The 20,213-nt window shown below is 50.4% G+C and overlaps 1 protein-coding gene across 16 annotated transcripts in view; it reads right to left on the bottom strand.

The window, feature by feature from the left end:
- Nucleotides 1–20,213, bottom strand: part of SNX29 (sorting nexin 29) — a 526,970-nt gene that overhangs the window by 259,200 nt on the left and 247,557 nt on the right. Inside the window, exon 16 of one of the 16 annotated variants that reach the window (XM_036280945.1) lies at nucleotides 13,079–13,319. The exons of the other annotated variants lie outside the window; for them this stretch is intronic. Within the exon in view, the coding sequence (XP_036136838.1) occupies nucleotides 13,090–13,319 (230 nt within the window). The 3' untranslated portion in view covers nucleotides 13,079–13,089. Of the gene's footprint in view, nucleotides 1–13,078; nucleotides 13,320–20,213 lie in introns of those variants that run through there. 16 annotated transcript variants of the gene reach the window in all.

Here is a 20,213-nt window from a genome sequence, read left to right on the forward strand (position 1 = left end):
AGGCCTTGTTGTCGTGTTCTCCTTTACTTCTTTAACAAGAAACAACAGTAGCACATGCTCACTGCAGAAAGAACAGATCCATTTTTATGCTGCTGCTGTACAGACAACAGCTCTGCAAATCAAACTACCGGAAGAGGGTATGAACCCCAACCCAGCCAACAAGTCATGAGAATCCATTATATTTCTCAACAGCTCAGATTCTCTCAAAGGTGGGCACACACTCACTCTCTCCTTTGGTCCATACAACTATTCAGGGATTGGGTGACTGGATGGCTGTCCAAGAAGAGAAGACGCGGTGACCAAGTAACAGCGGTTACTACTTACTGAGCGCATACTACGTGCCCGGCGCTGCTGCAAGCACTTTCCGGGCACTGACATACTTCATCCTCCTTCCCATCGTGCGACGAGGGAGCTGAGTCTCCACTGTCAACCACGCCGGCATCGCACTCCACGGGACCCTCCACCCCTCCCTCGACCTGATCGTCTGGCCTGGCACAGACAGATGCGCCCCCGACTCCAGGGGAAGCCTGAGCAGGCTCCAGCCGGCTGGTATGCTGTCCCCAGGACGCCAGTTTTCCCACACACTGCACAGCCATAGAAGACACCAAGAGTCCAGGAAACTCGACAGTCTGGATGTGACCACTTCTTTTCTATTTCTCACTTCATTATAAATTCCAAAGTCATACATGAGCACAAGTTTGTGGTTTAAAAAATTCAATCCATGAAAGCTGAAAATACATGTCCCTACAAAAACCTGTGTTTAAATGTTTGTAGCAGCATTATTCGCAACAGCCAAGAGTGGAAGCAGCCCAAGTGCCCATCAGTGGATGAACGGGTGAGCAAATGTGGTGCACACATACAGCGGAATATTTCCCAGCCTCAAAAAGGAAGAAACCTGGGCCCTGGCCAGTGTGGCTCCGTTGGTTTGAGGGTCATCTCATACACTGGAAGGTCGTGGGTTTGATGCCCAGTCAGGCAGGTTCAATCCTCGGTCAGAGTGCATACAGGAAATTGATGTCTGTCTGTCTGTCTGTCTCTCTCTCTCTCTCTCTAAAATAATAAAAAGGATGAAAACTGGAACATATCCTATGATACGAATAAACCTAGAAGACACTATGCTAAGTGAAATAAGCCAGTCACAAAAAGACAAACACTGCCTGATTCCGCTTACATGAGGCACTTCGTCGATCCATGGTGGCAGGAAGGAGCTGGTCTCGGGGGCTGGGAGGAGAGAGAAGTGGGGGCTGCTGTTGAATGGTACAAATGTTCAGTCTGGGGTGATGAAACACTCTAGACATGAATGGCTGCACAACAAAGTGAATGTACCTAATACCACCTCACTGCGGATTTCAGAACTGTTAAGATGCTACATTGTATGTTGTGTGTATTTTACCACAATTACAAATTTTAAAATCCCAGCAGGAATGAAGCAGTGATACATGCCACAACATGGATGAACCAACATTACACCAAGTGAAAGAGCCAGGTGCAAGAGGCCACATGTACTATGATTCCATTTACACGAACGTCCAGAATAGGGAGTAAATCCAGAGAGACACAAAGTAGTTCCATAGTTGCCAAGGGCTGAGGGGAAGAAGTGGGGGAGAAGGGACTGCTGATAGGTACAGGATTTCTTTTCGGGGTGACAAAACTGTTCTGGAGTAATATAGTAGTGACAGTTGCATAACCTTGTGAGTATCCTTAAGAAAACAACACTGAGCCCTGGCTGATTTGGTTCAGCAGTTAGAGTATCAGCCCGCTGACCAAAAGGTCTCGGGTTTGATTCCTGGACAAGGGCATGTGTCTGGGTTGCAGGTTTGATCCCCAGCCCCAGTCAGGGTTGTGCAGGAGGCCACCAATCGATGTCTCTCTCTCTCTCTCTCTCTCTCTCTCCCCCCTTCCCTCCCTCTCTTACACTCCATCTGGAAAAAAAAAAAAAAAACATGAAAACCCTCATTAAACTGGCAAATTGTGTGGTATGTGAATTATATCTCAATAAAAAACCGGCCAAGCAGAGTCTAGAAAGCGCAGGTCATCCCTAACCACAGCCTGCCCCACACACCCCGATCCCTCTCTCCTCACTACGTCCTGGGACTGTTCTCCCGGGCCATACGCGCTCCTTTGTATTTACACGTACAGGTGCCTGTGTACCACTCTCACGGGGCTTGTCGTTTATAAACCATAAATGGCACAGGCTGTACGGCCACACTTCACTCCACAACCCGCCCGGCAGCCGCGCCCACCAGCACCGTCTTTGTCACAGCTGCACAGAGGACGGAACCACAATCCTTTCTTGGTCCCAGTTCACATAATGCCTCAAGCCTTATATCTGTCTGTGCACACGAGTAGATCTTGGGGATAGACTCGTCAAAATGGAACGGCTGGGTCAAAGGTTATGCACAGTTTAAATTTTCATCCTCACTGATGGAACCATGCGGAAGGTTTCTAGGTGGCCTCAGTTCTGAGGTCCCTTCTGGAAACCACAGGACCCAGGGGACGCCCAACACAGGGCCGGTGGAGCTGGAGCACGTGTGCTAACCTCCCAGGACAGCACGGCCCCAGGGCAGCCCAGCTGGGAGAGCTCAGAGAGCAAGCAGGAGGAAGACACCAGAAGTTGAAACTCACTCAACAAAACAAGACCTCAGACCACGGGGCTGGCAAGCCACAGGGCAGGCACGTGCCGAGGAGAGGAACGCAGGTCTGGGCTCTGAGGAGGGGTTATCAGCAAGTTCTTGGAGCTAGCCGTGTGCAAGGGCAACCTTCAGCCCGAAGCCGAAGCCCGCTGCACAAAGGCAGCAGAGAAAGCCCGTAATCCAAAAGATTAAGGCTAAGGAAGGTGATTTTGTCCAGAGGAGGGGTTAAAAGAAAAAGGTCGCACAATTAATGCTGAGCACGGGGAACCTACCCCTGCTCAGGGCGCCGCAGGAGAGCAGTGTGGAGCCGGAAACGGAGACGCCCAGGACACAGGCGGGGAGAGGGAACCATCAGCCCGAGCCTCAAGGTCACGGTGAAGTCTAATGTTCCGAGGGGCGAGAAAAGATTGGTTTAGAGAAGAAATCATGTTGAAAGCCCACATCTCTTATGAATTCCAAATAATGCCCCAGGGTTGGGTCACAAAGGAAAGAAAAATGGGGTCACAGAGACACACGGAAGAAACCTCGACATGGCAGCTGCCTCCTAAGGGGATAGAAGAGAAGGACACGGAGAAGTGGGTGCTCGTTGAGAGGAGCGAAGGTCCAGACGGCTGCACTCCCCAGGGCAGAGGCCACGTGGGGGCAGGGGAGAAGGCTGCTGGCCAGGGGCTCTTGGCCAGGATGCTGACCCCACAAGGAGGTCCATTAGACCATCATGGCTCCAAGAGTGAACTGTAGGCCCCCGTCCTCAGAATCACTTGGAGAGGATGAGACAGGAGTGGGGAGTGTTAAAATGCTGGTTCCTGGGCCCCGTCCCCAGAAATTACTTCAGTGAGTCTGGAAGGGGCCAGGAACCTGCATTCCAGTAAGTATCTGGGTGTTTCCCATGCACACACCAGGCCGGAGAACCAGTGCACTCGGCCATGAGAAAATGTCCTGAGACAGAGGAGGCAGGAAGTGGGGAACCACCTCCCCCAAGGACTCCGCTCTGGAACCCACACGTGACCCGCCAGCGCTGTCCCGGTGCCGACTTCAGCACGTACCAGCGCCAGCATGGTGCCCCCATCACAGCTCTGCCCAAGTGGCTGGCACTCCCACACCCAGCACAGGAGGGCTATTCCAGCTGCAGGAGGGCAGGAGAGAGGGCTCCACCTCGGCCGAGACCCCGCTCACCCCACCAAGCCCGCGCTGCCTCCTCTCACAGGAGGGGTGGAAGGACCAGGCGGCCCAGCCAGGACCCCTCTGTGATCTGACTGACACCTGGATGCCTGGACGCTGAGTGTGTTTCTCTCCCACGTGACAAAGAGACCTTGACATATTTGGAACAACATGATAACAAATGACAAACCAGAGGCCATTTCAAACAGCCCAGAGAGGTTCGACAGCCCAGAGAGGTTCGGCAGCCCTGACAACTTCCCAGAAAATCTTAATTATATCTAAGAAGCCAAAGCAAGAATGAGCCGGAGGAAGCAGAGGACAGAAGAGAGAGCAGGAGGAACCTGGGGAAGGACATGGAACATTCCCAGCCGGAGGGCTGATTCACCTGTCTCTGCGCTGCTGAGCTGTCTCTTGTCTGCTTACAGTTGTCGCTTTGTATTTGACTATTACAGTCAGACAATGACATAAGACAGAAGGCCTCCTCCTACTGAGAGTCAAGGAAATTTCCCAAGGGAGGCTGGAAGTCCTCTCGGGTGTCTGATTGTACATTAGATAAGAAAATATCCACGCTCTCCACACTTGGCACCTCTAACTGAGGAGACATCTAAGTCCCCACATTTTACTAGTCCCATAAGACACGGGCAGCTGGAAAGTATTTCCTCCTCCTAGCTAAAATTGTGAAGTAAGGAATATATATATTAAACATATACATATATGTGTGTGTGTGTGTGTGTGCGCGCGCAAGTCTCTGCCCCCAGGTCCTGACCGAGCTCCTCGATCCCTTGGAATTTCCTGGATGACAGGAGAGCCTTTTGTTCTGATCAGGTGATGGGTGGGCTCCCGGGTGGACTATCACCAGAAAGATCCAGCCACGATCAGAGGCTTGAAGCTTCAGCCCACCGCGACCCCAGAAGGGGAGAAGGGCTGGAGTTGAGTTAATGATCCTTTATGCCTGAGCGAGGAAGCCTCCATCACAAAGCCCTCAGGTGCAGGGCACGGAGAGCGTCCAGGCTGGTGAACACAGCCTCCTGCTGGGAGGAGGCAGCAGCCCAGCTCCACGGGGAAGATGCCCCGTGCTCAGGACGGGCGAGACTTCGCCCTATGCACCTCCTCGCCTGACTCTTCAGCCGTGGTCCACTTTATGACAAACCAGCAAGGGAAGTCAGTGTGCCCTCAGTTCTATGATCTGTTCCAGCAAAGCACGGAGCCTGAGGAGAAGGCTGCGTGGATGAATCTCTGCTTTAAAGCCAGCTGGTCAGACATGTGAGCCGTAACCTTGCGACTGTCTCCAGTCAGTATGGGAACTGAGCTGCACGGCAGTCCACCCAGCTGGCATCCATCGAGTTGGAGAAGGGGTTGGTGTGGGGGGAAAATCCCACACATCTGCTGTCAGAAGTGTTGTGAGCAGAGTAAAAGACAGTGTTTTTATCTTAGAAATACAACTCGTTCTCCAAAGGCTCTAGGATTCTGGGGCCACAGTCACGTTTTCCCACCAGCACACCCACGGTCAGAGGCTGCGCCGGGTCAGACTCTGGAGCCCACGGGGAGCAGGACACGCTAGGCTGCTGCCTCCCGAGCACTTAGGTCTGGTTTGTGGCAACTGAGCAAATGAATCATGAGGATAATTTCTGATGGGCAGAATTGCTATCAAAATATAAACTGGGAGAAAGTGCCTTGGGGAGCCCCTGTAGACCAGAGGAGAAGAGGCCTTTCTGAGGGGACAAGATCAGTCAAGGAATATCATAGGGGAGACTATTCTGGCAGAGGGACTGGAGAAGGTTATGACATAGGGTCAAGGAGGGCTTCTCCAAGGAACAGAAGGAAGACCAGTGGAGCCCAGGCATGAGGGAGTGGAGGAGGAGGAGGGACGGAGGGGGAGAGGGAGGGGTAAAGGGGGAGGGGAAGAGAGTGGGAGGGGAGGGGATGGGGAGAGGAGGAGAGGCGGCAGCCAGATCCCACAGGGCTTCTCAGAATGCGGAGAATTTTCCATCCCATCCTTAGACACGGCAAAGCCGATGGAGGGTTTCCACAGGGGACGCGTGCGATGTGATTTGTGTGCGTACTGTTAGATCACCGCGACTGCTGTGTGCACAGGACTGCACAGGAGGAAGCCTGAGAGGGGAGACCAGGTAGGAGCCTCTACAGTTCTCAAGATAAGAGGTGGTGGTGGCCAACCCAGGCTGGTGGCAGTGAGACGGTCAGGAAAAGTTGGCCATTTGGGGGATGTATTTTGGAGCTGACAGGACTTCCTGATGGGTTGGAAATGGGGGTGAAGGGTACACAGAGACAAAGGGTGACTCCTGGATTTCTGGTGTGAGGCCAGCTGGTGGCACACTGAGATGGGGTGGTGACAGAATGGATCCCCAAAAGCTGTGACTGTGCTCCTTGACACAGAAAGGGGCCCCTGAAAATGTGATCAGGACCTTGAGACGGGGAGATTATCTAGGATTACCTGAGCGGGTCCAATCTAATCACGCGACCCCTGCGAGAAGGGACCTTTCTCCGGCTGGAAGCAGAGAGGGGTGACAGGGAAGGGGGTCCGACGCGCTGGCTGGCAGAGGGTGGGGGGGGGGTCAGGAATGGCCCCTCAGACAGCCAGCAAAGAAGTGCGGACCTCACTTCTGCAACTACCTGGAACAGAATTCTGTGACAGCTGAATGAGAAAGAGATGGATTCTCCCCTGGAGCTTCCAAAAAGGAACACAATCCTGCCAAAACCCCAATTTCAGCCCGGAGGGATCCACGCTGGACCTCTGACCTCCAGAACGAAAGATGATAAAGTCGTGTGTTTTAAACCACCACAGCCCTGCCCTGGGTCACTGCAGCAGGAGGAACCTAGCACGGCTCGGGGGAAGAGGAGGGACCGCGCCATGGGGAGAGCACAGGCTCCGCCCCAGCTGCCCCCCAGTGGACAGGCAAGGAGGCACATGGCTATGCACACCTGGTGCAGAGGGCAATGGTCACGCCTGCCTCTTCTGCCATGGAGCCCCGTGGACAGAAGCCCCGTGTACCCGGGAACCAGGCCCTGCGCCCCGTCAGACAGCAGCACCATACCTGGCACACAGCAGGCGTGCCACAAACTGCTAAGTGAATGTTGATTAGCCTCTTTCAGAGCAACGTCTCACCCCTGCCCCTGCAGTTCATCGCCACACCTCCTTGCTCCCGTGCAGCCCGCCTGCCCCCAGAGCTGTCCACATTCAGGGTCTCCTGTCCCCTCCCCAGCGCTCTATAATGGGGCTTCCAGCCCAGGGTCCCGACGGCTTCGGCCATGTTCCCACAGGCCGCCCCGCTTGATCCATCGGCAGCACTGAACACAGCTGCTCCCTCTCCTCCCTCAAGCACGTTCTCCACTTGGCTTCCAGGACCACACTGCGGCTTTCCCTTTTCTCCTGAGGCCCTCCTCCGTCCCCTCTGCTGGTGCCGCTTCCTTTGTCCTACCCCTCAACGGGGGAGGCCCCAGCTCAGTCCCCACCCATCTACACTTGCTCTCTCAGGGATCTCATCCAGTCCTGGGGTTTTAAATACCTTGGTATGTCCACACCTTCCAAGTCTGTGTTTCCAGCCCAGGATTCACACTTCTTCCCGTCTCCCCCCCTGAGATACCCAGATACCTCAAAGTCAGCAATTCACACCAGAACCGCTCGACCCCACAAAGCCCACTGTGCCAAAGCAATCCCCAGCCTGGCTGAGGGCACGTCGATCCTTCCGGTCACTTAGGCCAAACACCTCGCAGTCCTCTTCACTGCTCCCACTCACACCTCACAACCCACGTCCCGGAAACCACTCAGCTTCAACACCCAGCCAGAGCCGGCACTTCTCGCCACGTCTCGCCACGTCCACTGCCTCACTGGCCGCTGCCACCCTCTCCTGGCTGAGGAGCCCCTAACTCTCCTCCCTATTTCCAGCCCTGCCTCCTGACACTAGTCTCCACCGAGCAGTCAGAGCCATGTCAGATGACAGCCCTTCTCTCTCAAATCCTCGGTGAGGACCCCGCACCCATGACCGCCTCACAGTGGACCTGACCCACTGGAAGGTCCTGTGACTTCACCTCCTCCTACTCTCCCCTCGGTGCCTCCTGGATGTTCCTGGACATGCCGGGCACACGGCCATCCTAGTTCATTACAAGCTGTTCCCTTGCCTGAAACACCACCCCCAACCCCCAATGGCCACTCCCTCCTTCCTTCAAGTCTGTGCTCCAACATCACCTTCCCAACGAAACGCATGCTCACTTGTTTACAGTCATAGCTCCCCTGGTCCTGACCCCCCCTGCCCCCTTGGCCTGCTCTATTTGTACTTTTCATCATAGCAACTAGCACCCTCCAACATGCTACATACATTATTTGTTTATCATGCCCGTTGATTATCATGTGTCTTCCCCTAACCAGAATGTAACTCCACAAGGGCAGGAATCTTTATCTGGTGATTCCCTATTAGCCCAAATACCCTGAATAGTGTCTGGCCCATGATAGGCACTTAATGAATATTTATTAAAATAAGAAATGAATGAACAGCTACTTTAAGGTGAATGCCCAGATGCCAATAGGTTATGGCCCAAATGACTGTGTCCCACCATCTTTTTCTCTCTCATTTCAAGATCTGCCTGGCACACGGTAGGGGTAAGAAGACATCTGCTGAACAAACACATGACCATTCCTTTGGGACCACCAGGCCCACAAAGATGACCCAGAGGCCCAAATACCACCAGCGTCTCCTTCTGGGTCTAAAAATTCCTCCAACCCAACCCACGAACCCTTCCCGGGCTTGGCAGACCAGATCATGAGAAAGATGGCTTGGGATGAAGGCATAAATGTGTCAAGCTGGTGCTCGAGTGGATCTGATGACAATCAGACAGCTGGAGAGGCAGCTGCTCCCTCGCCGTGGGCACTGCGCCATTGGAGAGGCAGCCGGTGCCCACTGAAGGCTCCATGTGGCTGAGTGCCCAGGCCCCTCAGATGGCTGCTGCCTCTTAGGGTGCGAGCCAGGGAAGCGGAGCTCCCCCCAGACCCGCAGGACTGAGGCCAGGCTGCCAGCACAGGCGGAGCTGTCCCGACAAGCAGAGTGAGAACCAGGGCACTGGTGGACAGGAAGTGAGCACACGCTCACAGTTAGTCATCGTGAGTGGCGATTACTATTACTGATTACTAGGGTATGAGAGGGTCTCAGCAAGCATCCTCTGAGCACTTACCATGAACAAAGTGGCACACGCTACCTCACTTAATTCCCCCATTCATCCCATTTAGCACATACACTCCCCAATTTGGGAGATAAGAAAACTGAATTCCCGAGAGATCAAGGGGCCAGCTGGTGGCGAAGGGGGCTATGGCTCAGAGTCCCAGGGACACTCAAGGAGGTTGTCAGGTAGGGAGCCCACACCAGACCCTGTAGCAGCTCCCAGTTTTCCAGCAGACACCCAGGGGGTTCAAATGCTTTTGGACCTTGGGCAGGGGGTGTGAAAGTTCCCTTTAAATCTATATCTATCACTTTGAGGTATGAGGTTGTGACTAGTGGACTGTTTTCTTTGTCACTTAATTTTATTTCTGGAAATCTTTATGGATTTGGAGAAAACCTGATTAGAATAGAAGAAATGATCTGTGGCAATATGCAGGGCCTGGCGGAATGCTGCAACCTTCTGGCAAAGAAAAATAGTTAACAGCATCTTATCACAAAGTACAAGTCATTGAACACCCTATGTAGCAGTCCACTGAGAGTCAACAATATTAACGGTCATAATCACAACATCTTTACTGAGTTCTTACTGCTGTTCTAAGTCCTTCCACATATTAGCTCATTTAAACCTGAGACGAGCTCTATGAGATAGGAACTGATATTGCTTCCACTTCACAGATGAGAAAACCAAGGCAAAGGTAGTTTAGGTACTTTTTTCAAGGCCAAAAAGTCAGTAAAAGGCAGAGCCGAACCTCCAACCCCAGCCATCTAACTTCTGACTGTGCTCCCGTGCAATCTGGAGGGCGGCCTGTGGTCCAGAGGGCAGGCCCTGGGTGTCAGGCGGAAACCCTTGGGGAGCTCTGAGGAGCAGCAGGCAGCTCTCTCTTTTGCCATCCTCCCCAGAACCCCAAGGTCTGCATGAGTAACTACAGTCTCCCAGACAGGACACCAGCCCAAGGCTGATTGTGAGCGACCTTGACTTTAAAGAAAACCAAACCACCAGCAGTGTCTCTGGATGCAGACAGGATGCTTTCAGAAAATCCTTGTTTGTCTTTCTGCACTGAGCTCAGATGTCACCTCCTCCAGGAAGCCTGCCCTGAACTACCCACGACAACTCATCTCTCTGCCTGCTCCATTTCACACATGCCGCAACTGGAGCAGTTACAATCCAATGTTCAACTGTTTGTGCACAGATCCCTCTGCTTTTTATCTCTGGCACAAGAGTAGGTCGTGGAAACGCTGCCTTGCTTCCACAGGCAAGACCATGCAAACCCAGTGGGGTACAGCGGGTCCTCTAACAACCTCGTTTAGTTCAATGTTGTTTCATTGTACCATTGATGAGAAGCCACAGAACCTAACTCTGGTTTATTATGTCAATTAGCCTATCGTAAAATTTCTTTCATCATACCTTGTTTTGCTTAAATACACAGAATCTATTGACGTTATTAAATGAGGATTCACCGTGCTTCTCAGTCATTCAACATATTACAGAGAATACGGTGCACCGGTTACTGCCTGAACCCAGGATTTGGCAGAGAACAGAAGCGACAAAGCCCTGGCCTTCGAGGAGCTTGCGTTCTAGGGGAGTCAGATAAGTCAACAAATGAGTTAATTTTATGTCAAGTGCTATGAGCTGCATGGAAAAGCAAAGTCACGACAGGGGTGCCACTCTAGAGAGAATGGCCTCTCGATAAAGTGATATTTAAGCAGAGACCTAAAGGAAGAGGGGAAGAGAACATTCAAAGGTCTGGAAGTAGAACCTTCCAAGCCGAAGGGACAGTAACAACGAGGGCTCTGAGAGGGAAACAGGCCCAGGAGGGAGGAGGGAGGTACCGGTTAGGACCGTGGTCAGAAACAGGAAAGGAGCCAGGACCAGGCGGGGTTCCGAGGACAAGGCTCGGGCCTGTTGTGCCCTCAGTACTGAGGGAAGCCCGAGAGGCCAGAGGCCGGTGAGTGGCGCCCTGACTTGTTTCCAAAGGGTCACTGTGAAGGTAGTGGACACTCAACGGCAGAGCAGGCGCGGGCCGGGGGACCGGGCAGACAGCGAGGAGGCTGCGGCATGTGAGGAGGGCGACTGGAACTGGGGGGACGGTGGAGGAGGGGTAATCCCATGCTGGCAAACAACAGGGGACTGTCTACCTTTCTCTGGGGGAAGGCTGGATCGGTGACCCCTCCTGTAGGACAGGGTGGGAGGGAAACAGCAGAGGCTGCATCCGGCTGGTTCTCTTTTCTACCACACGGTCCAACAGCGCCTCCTGCAGGCACCATGTCCGGAGCCCGTCTAAGGAAAAGCAAACCTACTCTGCAGACGGCTTGGAAGTGGGACTTTTCGATCTTAATTGAAGATGAAAACAAACGAAACACTGCAATACCCCACTGGGTAACGGCACTGCGAAATGCAGGCCCTGCTGCCGTTTGTAAAAGGGACAGGAACCCAGAGCTCTCGGGGCCGGGGCACTGCGCCTGTCCATCACTGCCGCCGCTTCCCTCCTCGTCACCAATCACGGCTCGTTTCAGTCGCTCACGCCTTTGCTTCACCTGAAGAGGAGCTGTTCTAAGTTGGAAGACACTTATTTTTACCCACGGAATCACTTTCAGGGAAAAGCAGAAGGAAAAAGATTGTGAAAGCCATAGGAAAATTAAGTAAAGGCAGAAAGACTAGAGAAAAAATTTAATCTGAGAAGAAAAAGTTCTATATAAAAATGCAAGACATGTACTCCTGGTCCTGGCCATTTATCTCCCGCATCTCTCCCAAATCCTTTGGCACGTCCACCCCAAATGCCAACCAGTTTCCTTGCCCAGGATGATGGCGGCAGCAGCAGCCAACGGATGGCCCATACCTTTGTCTGCTTCAATTTCTTCTCTCTAGTGCAGGGAAAGGTGATACATTTAAAATGCGGATAAGCCCCATCAGTCACCTATTGTCTTAGAATAAAGGCCAAACCCTGACTTGCTGGTGTGGCTCAGTGGTTGAGCTTCGACTCATGCACCAAGAGGTCTCAGGTTCGATTCCTGGTCAGGGCACATGCCCAGGTTGTGGGCATGATCCCCAGAGGGGGCTATGCAAGAGGTGGCCAGTTAATGTTCTCTCTCATTGATGTTTCTCTCTCTCTCTTTCTCCCTCTCCCTTCCTCTCTCAAAAATCAATAAAGAAAAAAAATAAATAAAAATAAAAAGACCAAAGCCTTTGCTGGAATCCACAAGGTCTTGTGTGCTCTGGGCCCCACCCTGTTCCCCTCACTCTCTGAGCTCCAGCAATTCAGCCTCTTTTAGTCCCTCTAACACCCTGCCTCCAGACTTCTCTACCTACTAGGCAACTAGATCACCGGTGGGGGAAGGAGGAACAAACACCCTTTTCCTCTTTCAGATCTGAGCTCCAGCATCTCTTCCTTAGAGAGGCTGTCCCTGACCCTCACCTCCAATCCCCACACCTGAGCAGATTCTCTGAAGCTGATGCTTTTGCATGACTGCTGTGGGCCCAGGGAAATTTTTCTCAGAATACCATAAATTGGCCCTTCTGTGCTGGTCATACAAAGGGGTTGCCCTTTTGACTCCAGGACGCAATCATTAATGATCAAGCTTAACACTACTTTTGATCCAAAGCTTAACTCAGCTGTGACTCACTCAAAAAAGAGGGGGTTATTAGCTGCAACTAATTATTACTTCCACCTCATGCCAGCATCCTCTCCCTCAGACCATACAAAGCCACATGTCAAAACTTCTGCAAGCCAGATGTTCTTGGAGACATCGAGACATATGCCCATTTCTGAAATAAAGGTATCACCATATTTCACCACTGAATTTATTTCAATTCTAATATATATCAGCCTAATACACACTCCAAGGAAAGGGATGACAAGGTCAACACATGTAGACACACTCCTCCTCATCTTCAGTGCTTTGCAAAGAAAGTAGTAACAAAAATAAAAATACAACAGCCAACATTTACGGAGTGCTTACTACCTGCCAGGCACTACGTTAATTACCTTTTGCAGACTCATTTAATCTGTACAAAAATTCTACAGAGCAACATCGTTAATATCCCTATTTCACAGATGAGAAAAAGGAGGCTAAGGAAATGATTAACCCAAGGTCGAACGGCTGACAAATCCAAACACATACCCCTTCCACTGTCAGTCAAGACGGCGAGTTCCCGCAGCAGCAACTCTGCGTCCCCTCAACCACTGGCCTCTCCAGGACACTCCATCAGTCAGAACCAGCCGACCCCAGAGCAGCCAGCACAAGTGTCTCCAGCCAAAGACACAGACGCTGCTCCTGCCAGAGACAACTCTTGTTGTAGAATTCATGAGCCAAGGTCTGCGAACCCTGCCATGAATCAAGAGGCAGATGGTAGTGATGGCAGCTAAATGTCGACCACGGGATTACATTTGACCGAGAAAAGAGAAAAGAATAAAATTAAATTCCTTTAATCACTATACTTTTGATCATGTTTTAAGAGAATTTTCCCCCTTAAATATAACAAGGAAGACTTCCGGTCAAGATGGCGGCGTCAGTAAACACGGTATCGCGTCCTCCCACAACCACATCAAAGTTACAACTAAACTACAGAACAACCATCATTCAAACCAGCCTGCCATCAAGCTGAATGGAAGTCCTACGACTACGGAATTAAAGCAGCAGCTGCATCGAGACTGGTAGGAGGGGCGGCGGCGACGGGCTGGTCCCACACCCAAGTGTGGTGGATAGAAATCAGGAGGCTCCCGAGGCTGGAAAGGTCCTTCCTGAGGACTGAGGGGTTCCCGTCCCACACCAGGCTCCCAGCTCAGGGTTCCAGTGCCAGGAAGAGAAGTCCCCATAACTTCTGGCTGGAAAAACCAGCGGGAACTGAGGCTCAGGGAAGCTGAGGCGGCTGGAGCCCCAGGCAGCTCCTTAAAGGGCCCGCGCATGGACTTATCGGACTCTCTCCCTCTAAGCTTGGAGGGGAGGCAGCTCGAGGGGCACCAGAGACCTACAGGGAAGAACTGAGCTGTTTGGCACTGGAGCAAGGACTGGAGAGGGGGCTTTCTCCTGAACAAACATGCTGTCAGTGGCCTTTGTTCCTTTGGTGAGCCCTTCCCTGGGGCAGCAGATAGTCGCCATATCTGGGACTCCAGCAACCTGGCTCACACTGTTTGCCCCACCCTGGTGACTCTCTGAGGCCCTGCCCCTCCCAACTTTCAGGCCCACCCAAGCTGTTGCTTAACCATAGGATTGGCCGGTCTTGGATCCTGCTTCAGGTTTTCCTAAATTCTTTCAAACCACCAGCATCTGGTCTCAGATAGCCCCATACCTCTCCTTAACCTGTTAACCGGGGAATTCCCTTTTCACTGTATGCAACATTTGACGTATTTATACGTCCCACTCGGTTAACAGGTTAAGTAACACATAGAAACAAACACAGGGAGGCAGCCAAAATGAGGAGACAAAGAAACAGGTCCCATATGAAAGAACAGAACAAAACCCCAGGAAAAGAACTAAGTGAAATGGAAATAAGCAACCTAACAGATGCTGAGTTCAAAATACTGTTTATAAGGATGCTCAGTGAACTTAGTGAGAACCTCAGCGAACTTAGTGAGGGCCTCAAGAGCATAAAAAAGTACCAGTCAGAAAAGAAGGAGGCACTAACTGAAATAAAGAATAATTTACACAGATTCAATAGTAGACTAGGTAAAGCCAAGAAGCAAACCATCGATTTTGAATATCAGAAAGCAAAAATCACCCAATCAAAACAGCAAAAAGAAAAAAGAATCCAAAAAAATGAGGATAGTGTAAGAAGCCTCTAGGACAACTTCAAGTGTGCCAACATTCACATCTTGGGGGTTCCAGAAGGAGAAGAGCGAGAACAAGAAATCGAAAACCTGTTTGAAACAATAATGGCAGAAAACTTCCCTAACTTGGTGAAGGAAACAGACATACAAGTCCAGGAAGCACAGAGAGTCCCAAACAAGATGAACCCCAAGAGGCCCGCACCGAGACACATCATCATCAAAATGCAAAAGGTTCAAGACAAAAAGAGAATCTTAAAAGCAGCAAGAGAAAAGTAGTTAGTTACCTACAAGGGAATTCCCATAAGACTCTCAGTTGTATTTCTCAAAAGAAACTTTGCAGGCCAGAAGGGAGTGGCAAGAAATATTCAGAGTGATGAAAAGCAAGAACCTACAACCAAGATTACTCTATCCTGCAAAGCTGTCATTTAGAATCGATGGCCATACAAAGAGTTTCCCAGACAAGAAAAAGTTAAAGGAGTTCATCACCACCAAACCGTTATTATATGAAATGATAAAGGATCTTTTTGAAGAAAAAGATAAAATATATGAACAAACAAAATGGCAATGAATACATATCTATCGACAATGGAGTCTACAAACAAAATGAACAGATAGAACAGAAACATTCTCATAGATACAGAGAACATTTTAATGGTTGCCAGATGGGAGGTGGGTTGGGGGAATGGGTGAAAAAGGTGAAGGGATTAAGAAGTACAAATTGTTTGCTAGACTGACAAACCTCAAAGGGAAGGGGCTTGGGGGGTAGGAAGAAATAAACCAAAGAACTTGTATGCATAACCAATGGACACAGACAACAGTGTGGGAAATGGTGGGAGGGGGGCGGGAGTGTGGAGGAGGGGGTTAATGGGGGAAAAAATGAGGAACATCTGTAATACATTCAATAATAAAGATAAAAAATAAATAAAAAAAAAAACTAAGAAAAGTCAGCATCTCTTATGCCAGAGGAAATTCAAACAAAAACGTGTCACTATAATTCAAAACCCAAGCATATCTTCCTCGGCGCTGCCTACGGAGGGGTCAGCCATCTCCTACTCGGCGGCACCATGGCTGCCCTCAGACCCTTGTGCAACCAAGATGGTCAAAAAGAGGACCAAGAAGTCCACCCAGCACCAGTCAGACCAATGTGTCAAAATTAAGTGGAACTGGCAGGAACCCAGAGGCACTGACAACAGGGTGCGCAGAAGATTCAAGGCCAGACTTGGTGCCCAGCGTTGGTTATGGGAGCAACGAGAAAGCAAAGCTCATGGTGCCCGGTGGCTTTCGGAAGTCCCCGGTCCACAGTGTCAAGGAGCTTGAAGTGCAGCTGGTGTGCAACAGGCCTCACCGTGCCGAGACTGTGCACAGCGTGTCCTTGAAGAACCGCAAGGCCAGCACAAATAGAGCAGCCCAGCTGCCATCAGAGCCACCAACCACAATGCCAGCTGCGTCACGAGGAAACCGAAGACACAGCTTACGTGACATGGTATTTGTGTTAATAAAACCATAAACTTCTGCCAAAAGAATAACAAGCAGAAGCTCGACAAGAATTCAAACAAAGCAATCATAACAGTACTCACTAGAAGAGCAGGGGCCACCTTACTAAGCGCCTGACACACACTGTCGCAGCACAGCACAGACGTGTGAATAACCAGCCAGCCCTGTGAGGAGCTCCTCTTATCACACCACGTGACCGCTGGTGAAACTGAGGCAGCCACGTCACACTGCTCAGCCAAGGTCACGCAGCTGACAGGGACAATGCTAGGATTCTGCCTTAAGAATGACTGAGTCCCGAGCCCAAGTTCTCACCCATCACATACCTAATCCAACAAAAAGGGGAAACATCATTTTTTCAATTTACCATTTAGGAGCAATTTTTGTAGGGGAAAAAAAGAAATCAATGTTCTCTGTCGTTATAAGAAAAACATGCCCTTTCAGGCTTATTTTTAAAACTGTGTTATTACCACTTAGGTGGGTCCTACCTGAGGCCTCGTTGAACAAGCATTATAATTAGATCCACTAATAAATTGCCACAACAAATCTGGAAGGAGAAACGTGACTGTTCTTTTGAGAACACAAAACTGTCATTTCAAATTAAGCAACAGTAACAAATGGTGAGAAATGTGACTCGGGAGCAGCACACATCTGCGCTCAGGCACCGCCAGCACTGCTCAGGAGGGGAACAGTCTTCCAGCCGTCTTCCTCCGAGGTTACACGGGTCTGAAGCAACACTGGAAAGATGATTTTGCTTCTAGGAGCACAAAAACCCTTCTATTCAGCACATGTGATTCATGCGATTATATGAAGGGAAAAACAGAATCGTTTGTTCCATTGTCAGAATTCAGACCCCGGTTCTCCTCCCTGAAGGGACAAGGGTAACCAGGACCTAGTGAAAGTTATCCTGAAACCTCACACCCATGAGTCTCTCAGCCCAGTGTGTTCTCACCTAACCAGTAAACTCAGGACAAGGCATCAGATGATAATAGCAACAGCAAAAGGAGATGCCAGGCATGTAAGAGCTGAATAGCCGAGTGGCAGAATGGGAGAGGCCCGGGCTCAGAGGTCAGCAAGGGCTAGAGAGGAGACATGCCCCAGCACTCACTCTGCAAGCTGGGTGACAGCCAGGCTCAGCTACGAGGCCTCAGTCGCATGCAGCGCATGAAGCCCGGCCACGTCCACCCCTGCGCTAAGAGACATCCATGCACACATAGCTTATTCGTGTTCAACTGTGTGCATGGGTCAGTGTGGGCACAAGGGAAACACCAGACCTATACTAAAAAAGACAAGAAGAGAGAGACAGAAGAGAAGTAATGTCAATACTGTGTGCCACCCCACAGTTTTGTTCATGGACCCTGTGTGCAGGGACATGGGGAAACAGACATGTGAACTACTGCTCCTCCCCAGGAGTCCCAGCAGCTACGTGCTCCTAGTACAAGGCTCTGGCTGAACTAAGACGTTGTGGGAGAGAGGGGGTGAGGGAAAGAAGGAGAGGGGGAGAGGGAGAAAAGAGAAGAGGGAGAGAGGGAGAGAGGGAGAATGAAAATGACCTTTTTTTTTTTAATCCTCACCCGAGGACATTTTTCCATTTTTTGTACAGACAGAGTGGGAGGGAGAGAGAGGAAGAGAGAGAGTGAGAAACATCGATGTGAAAGGGACACATCGAGTGGCTGCCACCCGCACGACCAACCAGGGCCGGGGACAAACTGCAACCAAGGTACATGCCCTTAGCGGGAACTGAACCCGGGTCTCTCTGGACCGCAGGCGGGCGCTCCAACCACTGAGCCAAACCGGCCAGGGCGAAAATGACCTTCTTAAATACCCGCCAGCCACTTCATCTGTTGTTCAACTTCAGAAACAGCATTGTAGAAGAAGGAGCCTCTACAAAATTGTACCTTCCTGAGGGATTTCCCAGAGTAATTCTAACTAGTGGTGATTCTCACTGTCCATGCTGGTGAGAACCTAGCCTCTACAAGAGCTGCAAAGGACTTTGACCTGAGACAATGAACACTAGTGTGCAGAATGGACTTACAGGTCCATTCTGAAGTCTCAACAGGTAGCATCCTACTTAGTCCACAGGACACATGGATGCAGGTGTGACCAGCGCCTGTCCTGTTTGAGCAGAGGAACAGCTGGTATTTAGGGATGCCGAAGACCCACCAAGATCCTATGTGTGCAGAATCAGGCCCACAATCGGAGCCTTTGAAGTCTTTCCAGATTGATGGACCTGAAACCCAACCAAACTATTCAACCCATTAAATGCCCCACGGATGTCTGGGCCAGGATGAAGGCCCAAACAGGCTACATGCATTCTCTTTATTTTTCTTTTTTTTTTCTTTATTGATTTTAGAGGGAGAGAGAGATAGAAACACCAATGAGACAGAACATCGATTGGCCGCCTCTAGCATGCCCTTCACTGGGGATTTGGCCCACATGTGCCCTGATCAGAAATTGAACCAGCAACCTCTTGGTGCATGGGTCGATGCTCAACCACTGACCCATACCAGCCAGGCCTAACAGCATTCTTGAACAGACAAGTGGCATTTCTTGAGCCTACCAATGATTCAATCACAGGGCCACTTATTCCAAACTCAGCAAGACCTCTCACAGGAACACAAAAGGCCACCCAAGGCCACCTAACAATGTGTTGGAGAAATACAAATGACAAGAAAAAACAGGAAGATGAACAGTGCTTTTTGATAACAGAACATATTTCCACTGAACCTACTGCTTTTACTTGTATTTACCACCTTCGTCAAAGTACCTGTGTTTCCTCCTTTTGCATATGTCCTTAACCAACATGGTCCCGCCGTGATTTCCTGATCAGCCACACTTACATGACTAATGTCAGCTCCACTTCACCCTTACGTGAGTTCAGCTGATGAAGAGGTAACAACTTGGCAAGAGGATCTTCATTTTCTGGTGGGCTACCTGTGATTCAGAATCTCTGTTAATGACCACAGTCAGCCAAACCAGACATCATTAACTCCTGGGCAGATGCTCTTCTCTGCGAAACTTAGCAGCCTCATGCTCCTCTAACCACAAATACAGACAGAGCTGGCTGCTTTCAACATAAAAGACAAGAGGCCTATAAACAGCAATACTCACAAGATTCAAAATCAAGACTGAATGTAACTCCTCCTGAAAAAGTCGGGGCAGTGGTAGCTTCCTCCAACAGTTCCCCTCCCTGCCCCTCCCTCTCCCATGGTGCATTTCTTGTGAGTGCTCCACCCCTCATAATAAATCATTATAGACATGTGCTATATATTAGAAGCTTGAACTCCATTCACCCAGTTCTCATTAGGGAAGCCAGTTCTCCCCGGTTTTCAATGCCACTGACTCTGCCTCAGGACTGACTCCAGCCCAGCCCCGACGGTGGCATGTGACCTAGGCCCAGCCAATCAGAGCCTTATAATCTCTCTAGCCAGCTACTGGTTCAGAGGTAGGCACGAGGGAGTCAGTGCAACTCCAGGAAACTTGTGCAGGGCGCGTCCATCTCTTCCACACTGGACTTGAACTACAAAGAATCCAAGTCCTGGACCTGCTGCAGTCATCTTACACTCAGTCATGCAGGAATACTGACCTGTCCGATGATGGAGCCAAATCAAGGGGAGCAAACTTGAGAGACAGGGACATAAACAGACAAGGAGAGAAACAGAGACAAAGAGAAACTACCAGACATAAGAGCACACACAGGTAGAGACAGACAGGCAGACCCAGAGACATACAAGGTCCTGGTCACACCAAGACCTTGATCAAGCATTACATGAAGCCAGAAACTCGTTACATAAATCAATTAACTCCCCTTTAATGTAAAACAAGACTGCTAATTTTCAGGGTTCCTTGCTTCAATATTAACTCAACTATATCCCTTTGTTTACAACAATGACTCCAAAGGGACCACTAGGCCAAGCAAGACAAGAAGAGTTTTACTCAATAATCGTTAATCCTCTTAAAAGCAACCTAGGCATTTTATGAGATTACAATTGGAATCC

The sequence above is a fragment of the Molossus molossus genome, unplaced genomic scaffold (assembly GCF_014108415.1).
Source record: "Molossus molossus isolate mMolMol1 unplaced genomic scaffold, mMolMol1.p scaffold_m16_p_3, whole genome shotgun sequence".
Classification (NCBI taxonomy): Eukaryota; Metazoa; Chordata; class Mammalia; order Chiroptera; family Molossidae; genus Molossus; species Molossus molossus.